This window comes from Palaemon carinicauda, chromosome 13 (assembly GCF_036898095.1).
Source record: "Palaemon carinicauda isolate YSFRI2023 chromosome 13, ASM3689809v2, whole genome shotgun sequence".
NCBI classification, from domain to species: domain Eukaryota; kingdom Metazoa; phylum Arthropoda; class Malacostraca; order Decapoda; family Palaemonidae; genus Palaemon; species Palaemon carinicauda.
Window position 1 is genome coordinate 120,117,877 of NC_090737.1, and position 14,886 is coordinate 120,132,762.

The 14,886-nt window shown below is 44.2% G+C and overlaps 1 protein-coding gene across 8 annotated transcripts in view; it reads right to left on the bottom strand.

The window, feature by feature from the left end:
- Positions 1–14,886, bottom strand: part of Tango5 (Transport and Golgi organization 5) — a 58,330-nt gene that overhangs the window by 11,327 nt on the left and 32,117 nt on the right. For all 8 annotated transcript variants that reach the window (XM_068385759.1, XM_068385758.1, XM_068385753.1 and 5 more), the window contains exon 4: positions 13,323–13,513. In XM_068385759.1, coding sequence (XP_068241860.1) covers positions 13,323–13,513 — 191 coding nt within the window. The remainder of the gene's footprint in view (positions 1–13,322; positions 13,514–14,886) is intronic.

Genomic DNA, 14,886 nt, shown 5'->3' on the forward strand with positions numbered 1-14,886 from the left:
GAAGGGCTGCAACCCATACTAAAGAACCTCATCACAACCTCTAATCTAGGCGCTTCTCAAGAAAGAATTTGACCACCCGCCAAATCAACCAGGATGCGGCTGGAATTAGGGAATTGTAGTGGTGGAGACCCCACCACTACTGCACTCGTTGCTACGAATGGTCCCAGAGTGTAGCAGTTCTCGTAAAGAGACTGGACATTCTTAAGATAAAAGACGCGAACACTGATCAGCTTTTCCAAAAGGTTGCGTCGAAAATATTTTGCAGAGATCTATTTTATTAAAAGGTCACGGAAGTTGTGATAGCTCTAACTTCGTGTGTCCTTACCTTCAGCCAAGCTTGGTCTTCCTCTTTCAGAAGGGAATGAGCTTCTCGTATTAACAGTCTGAAAATAATAGGATAAAGAATTCTCTGACATAGGCAAAGATGAATTCTTAACTGAACACCATAAAGCTTCAGACGGGCCTCGTAAAGGTTTTTAAAATAGAACTTAAGAGCTCTTACAGGACATAATACTCTTTCTAGTTCATTTCCAACCATACGATAAGTTTGGAATAACGAACGATATTGGTCAAGGCCGAGAAGGCAGCTCGTGTTTGGCTAAAAAACCAAGATGTAGAACATGTAGCCGTTTCGGATGAAAATCCGATGTTCTTGCTGAAGGCATGAATCTCACTGACTCTTTTAGCTGTGGTTAAGCATATCAGGAAAAGAGTCTTAAAGGTGAGATCTTTCAGGGAGGCTGATTGAAGTGGTTCGAACCTGTCTAACATAAGGAATCTTAGAACCACGTCTAAATTCCAACCAGGTGTAACCAAACGACGCTCCTTCGTGGTCTCAAAAGACTTAAGGAGGTCCTGTAGATCTTTATTGTTGGAAAGATCTAAGCCTCTGTGACGGAAGACTGATGCCAACATGCTTCTGTAACCCTTGAAAGGGGAGCTGAAAGAGATCGCTCTTTCCTCAGATATAAGAGGAAGTCAGCTATATGAGTTACAGAGGTACTGGTCGAGGATACGGATACTGACTTGCACCAGTTTAGGAAGATTTCCCACTTCGATTGGTAGACTCTAAGGGTGGATGTTCTCCTTGCTCTAACAATCGCTCTGGTTGCCTCCTTCGAAAAAACCTCTAGTTCTCGAGAGTCTTTCGATACTCTGAAGGCAGTGAGACGAAGAGCGTGGAGGCCTTGGAGTACCTTCTTATGCGTGGCAGACGTAGAAGGTCCACCCTTAGGGGAAGAGTTCTGGGAACGTCTACTAGCCATCGAAGTACCTCGGTAAGTTATTCTCTCGCGGACCAGAGGGAAGCAACTAGTGTTAACTTTGTCCCATCGTGAGAGGCGAACTTCTGCAGTACCTTGTTGACAATCTAGAACGGAGGGAATGCATATAGATCTAGATGAGACTAATCTAGTAGAAAGGCATCTAAAAGAACCACTGCTGGGTCCGGGATAGGTGAGCAAAGTATTGAGAGCCTCTTGGACATCGAGGTTGCGAAGAGATCTATGGTTGGCTGGCCCCAGGTGACCCAAAGTCTCTTGCATACATCTCTGTGGAGGGTCCAATATGTTGGAATTATTGTCCCTTCCTACTGAGACAAACTGCTAAGACATTCAAGTTGCCTTGGAAGAAATTGTTACTAGTGAAAAGTCTAGACCTGTTGAACAGGAGAGGAGGTCACTAGCGAACTCGCACCATGTCAGAGAGTAGGTCCCTCCTTGCTAGGAGATGAACATCAAAGCAGGGAGTTGTCCGTGTTGACCTCCATTACTTTGTCTTGAAGGAGAGACCTGAAGCTTTTCCAGGTCAGACGTACTGCCAGAAGCTTCTTGCAGTTAAAATGCATTGTCCTTTGACTCGAGTTCCATAATCCCGAGCATTCCCTACCGCCTAAGGTCGCACCCCAGCCTACGTCCGATGCGTCTGAGAAGAGAACGTGGTTGGGAGTCTGAACAGTCAGGGGAAGACCCTATAAAAGGTTGATAAAGTCCTTTCCTCAGGTTAGACCAGACTTGTCTTCCGGAAACCGGGATCGAGACCGCTTCTAGCGTCTTGTCCTTTTCCAGTGAAGAGCTAGATGAAACCGAAGAGGACGGAGGTGTAGTCTTCCAAGAGACACCAATTGAACCACAGATGACAGTGTCCTAACCAGACTCATCCACAGCCTGACAGGGCCGCGTTCCTTCTTCAGCATCTTCTGGATGGATAGCAGGGCTGGGGATTGATCTTCTTGTTCAGCCATGTTCTCATCAGAGGGTTCCTCATCCGAAACTGATGAGGAAACGGCAACGGAGTGGGCAACGTCTGACTCGCTGAATCCGGTCACACTGGTGGATGCGTGACTGAGCCGGACACAAGATCATGGTACTGCTGCACAGTCTGTGAACTGCCAACCATGGGGATGCGAGGAAGTACAGCGACAACCCGAAACTGTCTAGACTGTCTGGGTAGTACAGACAACCCCTTATCGGGTTGCTGAGGTTGCCGCACTGCGTCACAACAAGTCACCTCTGCTGGTTGTTGAACGTCTTCCCAGTGACACACTGAACGTCCACAACCACCTCCGAGAGTAGCTTAACGTCAACGTGCGACTGGCAACCCACACTGGGTCGCACCGGTGGAGGAACCATCTCAACTGGCGGACGTGAGTAGGATACCTCAGCGTCAACAGGGCGTACAACCAACCGGTAGGAAGGTCGTTGGCAAGAAGGTTCTTCTCCGTAAAAAATCCTCTATCAAGGACTAAGCTTGGACTGCATGTCTTGCAACAAAGCCCAAGGTCTATGGGAGCAGGTGTGGCAACAGACGGGGTTAGCGACTGAAGCGGAACCATTTACCCTCCCTGGAAGCATGTAATGCTTAAATTAAAGTCCATAGGAGGCTAAGCAGCTTAAGGCTCCTCTCCAAATGACAGAGTCCTCAAGGGAATATCAGAAGGAGGGAGACCAGCACTTTCTCATCTACAGGAACCATATCCGAGAAAAGCTAGGTTCTCTCAGTGAGGGTTTCACTGGTGCAAAAGCAGCAGACCAGAAGGCAACGTTATGAAACTGCTTGACAGTCTGTGAACTGTCAAAAACTGAACTGTCAACCACAACAGGAGCGTGAGGACATACAGCACTGGTGTATAAGTAGCAGACCAGAAGGCAACGTCATGTAACTGTTTGACAGTCTGTGAGTTGGCAACAACCAAAGTTGTGTGGGGAAGCCTCAACTCCTGACTGACTAGTTAGCTGCGGGCGAGTGGCGGTAACCACAGTGTGTTGCGGAGGCTGACACACCGTGTCAAAACACGGCAGCTTGTGGTAGCTCACGCACCGCAACGGAGTGCTCTGTGTGTGGGAGTCATCATACATCTGGCAGGGTTGACTGTGCATGGGTGGAGGAGCTCTCACAACAAGAGTGTGAGAGCAGGAAGCCATGCCGGGCGCACAACCGTGGGAGGTGTAGGCCCACGGGTGCATCGTCAACCTTCTCCACAGTCGGAGTGTGGGAGCTGGCAACAACAAAAGCAGAGGGCTGGTGTGTGGGAGGGGCTGCGGTGGGTTGAGGAGCATGCTGTATGGTATGCGGAGCATGCTGTAAGGTATGCGGCGCATGCTGCATGGTCTGCGGAGCATGCTGTAAGGTATGCGGCGCATGCTGCATGGGTTGCGGAGAATGCCGCATAGTGCTGGAACCCGGCAGCTCTACAGAACCTTCCCACTGCTGATGCGGTACCTCACGCATGTTAACAGAAGGTGCAGCAAGAACATACGTCTGGCAGGGTGGACTGCGCATCGATGGTGGAGCTCTCACAGGTGGAGTGTGGGAGCAGGCAGCCGCAGTATCTGCTGAGCGCACAACCTCGGCGGGTTGTAGGTTAACAGGTGCATTGTCAACCTTCCAGCACGATACTCCTGCATGAAGGAGCAAGCTGAGACTGTATAGTCTGCAGCATGGACCACTAGGGTCTATGAAAGACAACAACAAACGGAGCTACTGTCCGTTGTGACTGAGGGTCTAAAACAGCTGGTGCGGCAACAGACGGAGTTACTGCCTGTTGCGGTACCACCTTGCCTCTCTTGGGAGGTGTGCAGTTGTCGTACTGCAGCGAGTCCGAACTGACCCAGTGGCTACACCTAGGCCGTTGGACTTGCGCGGAAGGGACCGACTTGCACTTAAAAGCTGCAAGATTTGGTCCATGGTTTCTGCGAGAAACCTCTTCCGCAGACGAGGAATAAATGGGCTCTCTCGTCTTTGTGTGGGTGGGGTGATCACGTGGGCAACGTGTGTAGATACACCCGAAACCACGGAGGGAAACGTCTGTTCGTCGATCAAGACCTGTGGAACCCATAAGTCCTTCGACATTACTTCTCCCCTGGGCTTGGGAGCTTGTAAGAGGTATCGGACAAGGTGAACAACTGGCACGAACAAACGAACCCTCGAACGCAACACTGTAACACTTTGCGCATATCACTTTATCACTTTTGATTTTCTGTTTGCACTTATTTCACTGAACTCGAAACTTTAAGTGATTTGTACCTGAAACACGCAATCCTATCCTTCATTAAAAGGTAGTAATTGCGAAAACAGTTTTACAATGCAACAGAAAAACATAATGAAAGATAAAGAATTCAGTGGCTGGAAAAGAGACTAAACACTAGATCAAATAAACTACGTTTAAAATCTCTCACCGCATAAAGCCTGGGAACAAGAATAAAACTCTAGAAACGTTTTACCTTCTTCCCCTATAGCGACTAGGGAGAAGAGTAAAAAACGAGAACAACGTTACCCGCTTGAACGAAACGTTTATTCTCCTCTCTCTCCCTCCGTCTCTATCTCTCTCTCTCTTGACTTAGAACCTGAGAGATGAGCCCAATTATATATCGTTAAAACATATTATTTGTTAAAGGAAAAAAACTGAAAGGTTTCCCAAATAAAAAGTTCCTTTATTAGAATTAAAACCATTTAAGCTAAGAAAGAATGAACGAAACGCTAGAATCGGTTTACTCTTACTGCAACGTGAAACCGTGACATACTCTCTCTCTATCGTAACGATAGAGCGCATGTTGAACGTTCTGAACGTCAACAACTGCGGAGACTAAACTAAACGTTAGTTCATCTTTGAAAACAGTACGAGACTATCAAAGAAATTCTTTCAAAAACATTAAAATTAAAATAGCATAAATTCTTAACAGGAAATACGATATGACGGGCTCAATGTTAATTAACTTCGGTTCCAAGTAAGGACCGCCTACTATTAGGAAAGGTCGCATATAAACAAACATAAAATTTAAGTTTTATAAGTTTATAATAAATGGAAAGTTAATCGAAGAGGCCTATAAATGGCGGAGAGATATAAACTAAATCTATAACTTTGTAAAGCAAAATTACCAAAAACCTAAACACACTTCCGTCTAAGGGAAGGGTCGGTCATAAAAAGTGAAAGAGAGTCTATACTCTCTTCGACACCAACACATCCGTCTAAGCCTAAGGGAAGGGTCGGCCATTTAAAAGTGAAAGAGAGTCCATACTCTCTTCGTCACCATAATTAAATCTATCCAAAACGAGTTCAAGTTTTGAAATGAAGATAAAACCCCTGCATAGCGAAAGCTCAAAACTGGAATAGTGTACTTCACCAAAAAGTTGTGAAAACAAATCCAGTTAGGGACGGCGTATTAGTAGGTCTTGCCGGTGGCACGACAGAGGAAAAATTGAGTTCTTGTTGACAAGAAGTACTTGAGTACCTACTCACAGATGGCGCTGTTGTGTACACCCCCACCTGTATAGCGATCGCTGGCGTATCCCGACCGTAGATTTCTGTCGGGCAACAGAGTTGACAGCTACATGATCATCGGGTAAGTTTAATATTGAAAAAATTAAATTATCTCTCCAGTAACTTCAGTCATTCTTAATAACAATAATAAAATTAGTCCCCATTTCATTACACAAGACAATGTTACTATGATAATAATTCAAATGAAAAGAAATGAAGTAGCAAACAAATAGCTACTGTAATGACATAAAAATAAACATCTTAAAATGTTATTTTTATTAATAAAATAAATTTTTGAATATACTTACCCGGTGATTATATAAGCTGCAGCTCTGCTGCCCGACAGAAAAACTCTACGTTCAAAATACGCCAGCGATCGCTATGCAGGTAGGGGGTGTACATCAACAGCGCCATCTGTCGAGCAGGTACTCAGTACTCAATGTAAACACAGAACTCAATTTTCTCCTCGGTCCACTGGGTCTCTATTGGGGAGGAAGGGAGGGTCCTTTAATATATAATCACCGGGTAAGTATATTCAAAAATTTATTTTATTAATAAAAATAACATTTTTCAATATTAAACTTAGCCAGTGATTATATAAGCTGATTCACACCCAGGGGGGTGGGTAGAGACCAGCATTACTTGTTTACATTATTATGAGCTAAGTATTTTGTATTTCATTTTAGCAGTTATTCAAAATAACAAACATAAAATAAATAAGTACCTGGTAAGGAAGTCGACTTGAACAATTACTCTGCCTTTTTAAGTACGTCTTCCTTACGGAGCCTCGCGATCCTCTTAGGATGCTGAGCGACCCCTAGGATCTGAAGTATCAAGGGTTGCAACCCATACAACAGGACCTCATCAAAACCTCTAATCTAGGCGCTTCTCAAGAAATGACTTTGACCACCCGCCAAATCAAGTAGGATGCGAAAGGCTTCTTAGCCTTCCGGACAACTCAAAAACAATAATAAAACATTTCAAGAGAAAGATTAAAAAGGTTATGGAATTAGGGAATTGTAGTGGTTGAGCCCTCACCCACTACTGCATTCGTTGCTACGAATGGTCCCAGAGTGTAGCAGTTCTCGTAAAGAGACTGGACATTCTTAAGATAAAAAGACGCGAACACTGACTTGCTTTTCCAATAGGTTGCGTCGATTATACTTTGCAGAGATCTATTTTGTTTAAAGGCCACGGAAGTTGCGACAGCTCTACTTCGTGTCTTTACCTTCAACAAAGCTTGGTCTTCCTCATTCAGATGGGAATGAGCTTCTCGTATTAACAGTCTGAAAAATAGGATAAAGCATTCTTTGACATAGGCAAAGATGGTTTCTTAACTGAACACCATAAAGCTTCAGACGGGCCTCGTAAAGGTTTAGTTCGTTTTAAATAGAACTTAAGAGCTCTTACAGGACATAAGACTCTTTCTAGTTCATTTCCAACCATACGATAAGTTTGGAATATCGAACGATATTGGCCAAGGCCGAGAAGGCAGCTCGTTTTAGGCTAGAAAACCAAGTTGTAGAACATGTAGCCGTTTCGGATGAGAATCCGATGTTCTTGCTGAAGGCATGAATCTCACTGACTCTTTTAGCTGTGGCTAAGCATACCAGGAAAAGTTTTTAAGGTGAGATCTTTCAGGGAGGCTGATTGTAGCGTTTCGAACCTGTCTGACATAAGGAATCTTAGTACCACGTCTAAGTTCCAACCTGGTGTAACCAAACGACGCTCCTTCGTGGTCTCAAAAGACTTAAGGAGGTCCTGTAGATCTTTATGTTGGAAAGATCTAAGCCTCTGTGACGGAAGACTGATGCCAACATGCTTCTGTAACCCTTGATAGTGGGAGCTGAAAGAGATCGTTCTTTCCTCAGATATAAGAGGAAGTCAGCTATTTGAGTTACAGGGGTACTGGTCGAGGATACGGATACTGACTTGCACCAGTTTCTGAAGATTTCCCACTTCGATTGGTAGACTCTAAGGGTGGATGTTCTCCTTGCTCTAGCAATCGCTCTGGCTGCCTCCTTCGAAAAGTCTCTAGCTCTCGAGAGTCTTTCGATAGTCTGAAGGCAGTCAGACGAAGAGCGTGGAGGCCTTGGTGTACCTTCTTTACGCGTGGCTGACGTAGAAGGTCCACCCTTAGGGGAAGTGTTCTGGGAACGTCTACTAGCCATCGAAGTACCTCGGTGAACCATTCTCTCGCGGGCCAGAGGGAAGCAACTAGCGTCAACCTTGTCCCTTCGTGAGAGGCGAACTTCTGCAGTACCTTGTTGACAATCTTGAACGGAGGGAATGCATATAGATCTAGATGTGACCAATCTAGTAGAAAGGCATCTATATGAACTGCTGCTGGGTCCGGGATTGGTGAGCAAAATATTGGGAGCCTCTTGGTCATCGAGGTTGCGAAGAGATCTATGGTTGGCTGGCCCCAGGTGGCCCAAAGTCTCTTGCATACATCCTTGTGGAGGGTCCATTCTGTTGGAATTATTTGTCCCTTCCGACTGAGACAATCTGCCATGACATTCAAGTTGCCTTGGATGAACCTCGTTACTAGTGAAATGTCTAGACCTTTTGACCAGGTGAGGAGGTCCCTTGCGATCTCGTACAACGTCAGAGAGTAGGTCCCTCCTTGCTTGGAGATGTACGCCAAAGCCGTGGTGTTGTCCGAGTTCACCTCCACCACTTTGTCTTGAAGGAGAGACCTGAAGCTTTTCCAGGTCAGACGTACTGCCAGAAGCTCCTTGCAGTTGAAATGCATTGTCCTTTGACTCGAGTTCCATAATCCCGAGCATTCCCGACCGTCTAATGTCGCACCCCAGCCTACGTCCGATGCGTCCGAGAAGAGAACGTGGTTGGGAGTCTGAACAGTTAGGGGAAGACCCTCTCTAAGGTTGATATAGTCCTTTCACCAAGTCAGACAAGACTTTATCTTTCCGGAAACCGGGATCGAGACCGCTTCTAGCGTCTTGTCCTTTTTCCAGTGAAAAGCTAGATGGTATAGAAGAGGACGGAGGTGTAGTCTTCCTAGTGACACAAATTGTTCCACGGATGACAGTGTCCCTACCAGACTCATCCACAGCCTGACTGAGCAGCGTTCCTTCTTCAGCATCTTCTGGATGGATAGCAGGGCTGGGGGCTGATCGTCTTGTTCAGCAACGTCCTCATCAGAGGGTTCCTCATCCGAAACTGATGAGGAAACGGCAACGGAGTGGGCAACGTCTGACTCGCTGAATCCGGTCGCACTGGTGGATGCGTGACGGAGCCGGACGCAATATCATGGAACTGCTGCACAGTCTGTGAACTGTCAACAACCATGGGTGCGCGAGGAAGTAGAGCGTCAACCCGAAACTGTCTAGACCGTCTGGGTTGTGCAGTCAACACCCTACCGGGTTGCTGAGGTTGACGCACTGCGTCACAACAAGTCACCTCTGCTGGTTGTTGAACGTCCTGAACGTCAACAACCACCTCCGAGCGTCGCTTAACGTCAACGTGCGACTGGCAACCCACACTGGGTCGCATCGGTGGAGGAACCACCTCAACTGGCAGACGCGAGTAGGTTACCTCAGCGTCAACAGGGCGCACAACCGACCGGTTGGAAGGTTGTTGGCCAGAAGGAGGAACCACCTCAACTGGCAGACGCGAGTAGGTTACCTCAGCATCAACAGGGCGCACAACCGACCGGTTGGAAGGTTGTTGGCCAGAAGGAGGAACCACCTCAACTGGCAGACGCGAGTAGGTTACCTCAGCGTCAACAGGGCGCACAACCGACCGGTTGGAAGGTTGTTGGCCAGAAGGTTCTTCTCCGCATTTGAGTCCTCTATCAAGGACGCAAGCTTGGACTGCATGGCTTGCAGCAAAGCCCATTTAGGGTCTACGGGAGCAGGTGTGGCAACAGACGGGGTTAGCGACTGAGGCGGAACCGTTTACCATCCCTGAAAGCCTTGTTATGTGTGACATAATAGTACAGCAAAACTTCAAAGGCTTGACAAAAGCTGAGAAGTTGACCTGTAAACAACTTGGAGCGTCTCCTGGCTAGGCGCCAGGGCGAGTCTACCAGAATTGAGAAGTCTATCTGGGCAGAGGCATGAACTCCCAAGCCGAGAACTTCTCTCGTGTCATATCAGACTCTCGCTCTATAAGCCAGTTTAAAAGAAGGGAAATCAAAGGCTGTATCCCTAAAAACTCCTCCTGGTGCAAAAACCAGTCGCCTAGCCAAGAGAGCACTAGCTTAAAAACAACGGCTTCGAAGTAGCTAGGCCTAGTGTAAGTTCTGACGTTTAGGCGAACGAGGAGCAGCAGTTACAAGATCCAGACGAAGATCCTTAAAAAAAATCATCATGATTTAATTAAAGTCCATAGGAGGCTAAGCAGCTTAAGGCTCCTCTCCATCTGACAAGAGTCCTCAAGGGAATATCAGTAGGAGGGAGAACAGCAACTTCCTCATCCACAGGAACCTTGTCCGATAAAAGCTAGGTTACCTCAGTGAGTCTCTCACTGGTGCATAAGTAGCAGACCAGAAGGCAACGTCATATAACTGCTTGACAGTCTGTGAACTGTCAACAACTGAACTGTCAACCACAACAGGTGTGTGAGGACGTACAGTGTCCACTCGAGACTGCTTTGACTGTCTAGACTGAGCAGTCAAAACAACTCTAGAATGCAGAAGTTGACGCACCGCGTCAAAACAAAACAACTTAGACTGTTGTTGTACCTCGCGAACGTCAACGGAAGATTCCGTGCGTCGCTGAACGTCAACATGCGGCTGGCAGGGTACACTGGAACGCATGGGTGGCGGGACTCTCTCAGCTGGAGTGCGGCAGAAGGTCGCCTCAGCGTCCACAGGACGCACAACCGTGGTTGGTTGTAGGCTAGAGGTTGGTGCAGTGTCAACCTTCTCCGCACGAAAGTCCTGCATCAATGACGTTAACTGAGACTGCATGGTCTGCAGCAAAGCCCAGTAGGGTCTACAGGAGCAGGTGCGGCAACAGACGGTGTGACTGCCTGATGCGGTACCGCTTTGCCTCTCTTAGGAGGTGAGCAGTCGTCGGAAGACTGCAGCGAGTCCGAACTGACCCAGAGGCTACAACTGGGCCGTTGGACTTGCGCGGAAAGGACCGACTTGCGCTTAATAAGCCGCGAGACCTTGGTCCATGGTTTCTTACGAGAAACCTCTTCCGCAGACGAGGAATAAATGGGCTCTCTCGTCTTAGAGTGGGTGGGGCGATCTTGGGTAGATACACCCGAAACCACAGAGGGAAAACGTCTGTTCGTTGATCAAGGCCTCTCGAACCCATAAGTCGTTCGACATTACTTCTCCCCTGGGCTTGGGAGCTTGCAAGAGGTCCCGGACTAGGTGAACGACAGGCACGAACAGACGAACCCTCGGACGCAACACTGTAACACTTTTCGCATATCACTTTATCGATTTTCTGTTTTGCACTTATTTCACTGAAATCGAAACTTTTACTGATTTCTACCTGAAACACGCAATTCTACCCTTCATTAAAAGGTAGTAATTGCGAAATCAGTCGTATAATGCAAGCTCATTAATACCAGCAAAAAACAGAAAACATATTTTAAGATAAAAAAAAATCAGTGGCTGGGAAAGAGACTAAACACTAGTTCATATAACTACGTTTTCAATCTCTCACCGCACATAGCCTGGGGACGAGAATAAAAAACTAAAAACGTTTTATCCTTCCTCCCCGTACAGCGACTAGGGACGAGAGCAACTCGAGAAAAACGTTACCCGCTTGAACGGAACGTTTTCTCTCCTCTCTCCCCCTCCGTCTCTATCTCTCTCTCTCTTTCTCTCTTGATTTCGCACCTAAGAGAAGAGCCCAATTATATATCGTCAAAAAAAAACCATGTTATTTGACTAAAGGAAAAAACTGAAAGGTTTTCCAAATAAAAAGTTCCTTTAATTTAGAATTTAAAACATTTAAGCTAAGAAAGAATGAACAAAACGTCAGAATCGATTTACTCTTACTGCAAAGTGAAACCGTGATACACTCTCTCTCTATCGTAACGATAGAGCGCATGTTGAACGTCCTGAACGTCAACAACTGCGTAGTCTAAAAAACTAAACGTTAGTTCATCTTTGAAAACAGTACGAAGACTATCAAAGAAATTCTTTCATAAACATTAAATTTTAAAAAGTTTTAAATTCTTTAAAGGCTAAATACGATATAACGGGCTCAACGTTGATTAACTTCGGTTCCAAGTAAGGACCGCCTACTATCAGGAAAGGTCGCATATAAACAAAACATAAAAATTTATTTTTATATGTTTATAATAAATGGAAAGTTAATCGAAGAGGCCTAATAAAGGCGGAGAGATATAAAATACTGTATATAGATCTATAACGTGTTAAGCAAAATTACTAAAAACCTAAACACACTTCCGTCTAAGGGAAGGGTCGGCCATTTAAAAGTGAAAGAGAGTCCATACTCTCCTTGTCACCATAATTAAATCTATCCAAAACGAGTTCAAGTTTTGAGATGAAGATAAAACACCTGCATAGCGAAAGCTCAAAACTAGAAATGTGTACTTCACCAAAATATGTGAAAACCAATCCAGTAAGCAATAGCGAATTTAGTAGGTCTTGCCGGTGGCACGACAGAGAGAAAATTGGTTCTGTGTTTACATTGAGTACTGAGTACCTGCTCGACAGATGGCGCTGTTGATGTACACCCCCTACCTGCATAGCGATCGCTGGCGTATTTTGAACGTAGAGTTTATCTGTCGGGCAGCAGAGCTGCAGCTTATATAATCACCGGGTAAGTATATTGAAAATTCTACCGTATGAATAATGAGTATAAGAGTACCAACCAAAACTATTCAGTAGGAAGAAAGATTTTAACAAGGAAATAGATTACAGTAATCCCTTTCATATCACAGCTCACCTATTGTGGATTAATAAGTATATATGTTTATCTATATCGTGACTCCCTAAAATTAATTTAATAAGGAAGTAGAATACAGTAATCCCTTTCATATCACAGTTTACCTATCACAGATTAATAAATATATGTGATTCTATATTATGGATTCCTCTTTATATTACAGGAATCCGAGGGAAGAAAGGTGTATATTCTTTGTATATTTACTTTTTATTAAAAATAGTCATGAATTATAAAAATGAAAAATAAATTACCGTAGAATTATCCATCTACTTCGTGGTTTTTCAACCATTGCAGGGAGGGGTGTGTGGGGTGGGTTGTGGAGGAGGAGGAGGGGCTTGGAATAGAACACCCGGGATAAACACGGGATTAGTGTACATAAAAAATTATGATAATTAAATACTGTAATAGCATTGCTAATATAACAGAATCTGTAAACTATTGTAGAAATCCATGGCAGAGATAACAGTAAAACATAAAATCATATTTGAAGATGATTTCTCTCTCTCTCTCTCTCTCTCTCTCTCTCTCTCTCTCTCTCTCTCTCTCTCTCTCTCTCTCTCTCTCTCTCTCTCTCTCTATAAAAATTTTCAGAATATTGTACTACTGTATATGATATACAGTAGCTTAATTTAAAAAAAAATCTACTAGTTGCCTTTACTTACTCATCAGGGTATGGGGGCGACGGGAAATTTACAGAGTTGCACGAGTATGCCGCTAGAGTGACAGAGGCTATGTGAGGTCCAAGGTAGAGTAAAAATGTGTGAAGACCTGTCCCTAACCCTACCGACGACAATATGCCCAGCCACACCCACCATGAGCACCACCAGAAGTCCTTCTCTATTCTTTGTAAAATCTGAAAAGGACACATTTATATTCAAGAAGAAATTTACTTTTAATGATAAAACTTATTTCAATACTTACCTTGTTGTCATTATGCTACTGAAATACTGTAGCATCAAAGCTATTGCTTCCCAACACCTAAAATAAAAGGAGTCGAAATCCGTTCTTAATTTTGACATTTATACTCTACATAGCTTACATCATTAATAACTGAAATAGCAAATTTCTTTTTGTAGAATAAGAAACAAAGATATTCAAGAATACAGTACGGATTTGGTTACTGAAACCTTCCCTGAATGGAACCATTTAAAATAAACATGCCACAGTCTTGGGTATATGTTACTGTAAAAAATTATTTTCGATGCTCAAAAGGATAATCTAGAGGGCAGTAAAAACCTTTTTATGCCCAGCACAGCTGACAGTTTCCATGCAAGGTACCTTGAACACAAGCAGGATTTTAGTGTGTAAACTTTCACAAGAGGTTAACAAAGATCTGTGTCAAATTTAACAAAATCTATATTCACAGTTGAGCACTTCGTTTAGAAATTGAAATCAAAGGAACTGGGTAATACATCTGCTGTCCTGAACCATTCTTCTACCTCGGATTCCGATTGTATTTGACCAGTCAGAATTCGTTCTTAGTCTTGATATCTTTTATGGCTCTCTAACTCATTAAATTTAATAAAATTAAATATTCACAGCTAAGCTCCACAAGCTCAGTGACCATGTAGTTTATCAATTTGTTCAGTCAAAGGCAAAGTCTGCAGGAGGAGTGCCTGAACAATAATCTCTCTTAATCCTGTCTTCCTCAATAATTTAAGACTTTTTAAATCTGAGATGCAATATCTCTTTAAAACATTTGATCACTCTTTTTATGCATAAATAATATACTGCTATAATGTCAAACATACATAAAGTAGAGAATTTTGATACTGTTAATTTACATACAGTATACATGTCGTAAAAACATAAATCACATATTTTCCACAGGAGAGATGCTTGGGAGGTAGATGCGCTGAACTAAGTTGGACTAGCCCTAATATATGGCCTAAATCTACCTCTCTGAAATTCCTATGCTGTACAGTATTATGTTATTCTTGGCTCTTGCTTGATCACTTATCAAATAAAAGAATATTTAAGCTAGAAAGATCAAGTGTATCAAAGTGGAAGAAAATTGAAACTTAAGCTTTTGTGTGTCAAAGGCAAAAACCTCTTGCAGATTGTAGTTAGCTTATTTGGCTGGGATGAGAGGGGTCATACAATAGAATGCATAACTTATTACTGCATGTAAAGATTGAGTAAGGTATTTGGGTTAAAAACAGAGGTCAGAGGAGTGGCTAATACCTTCGAGTCCCTCGTCTGTTCTTCTATCTCGCATTACAATTG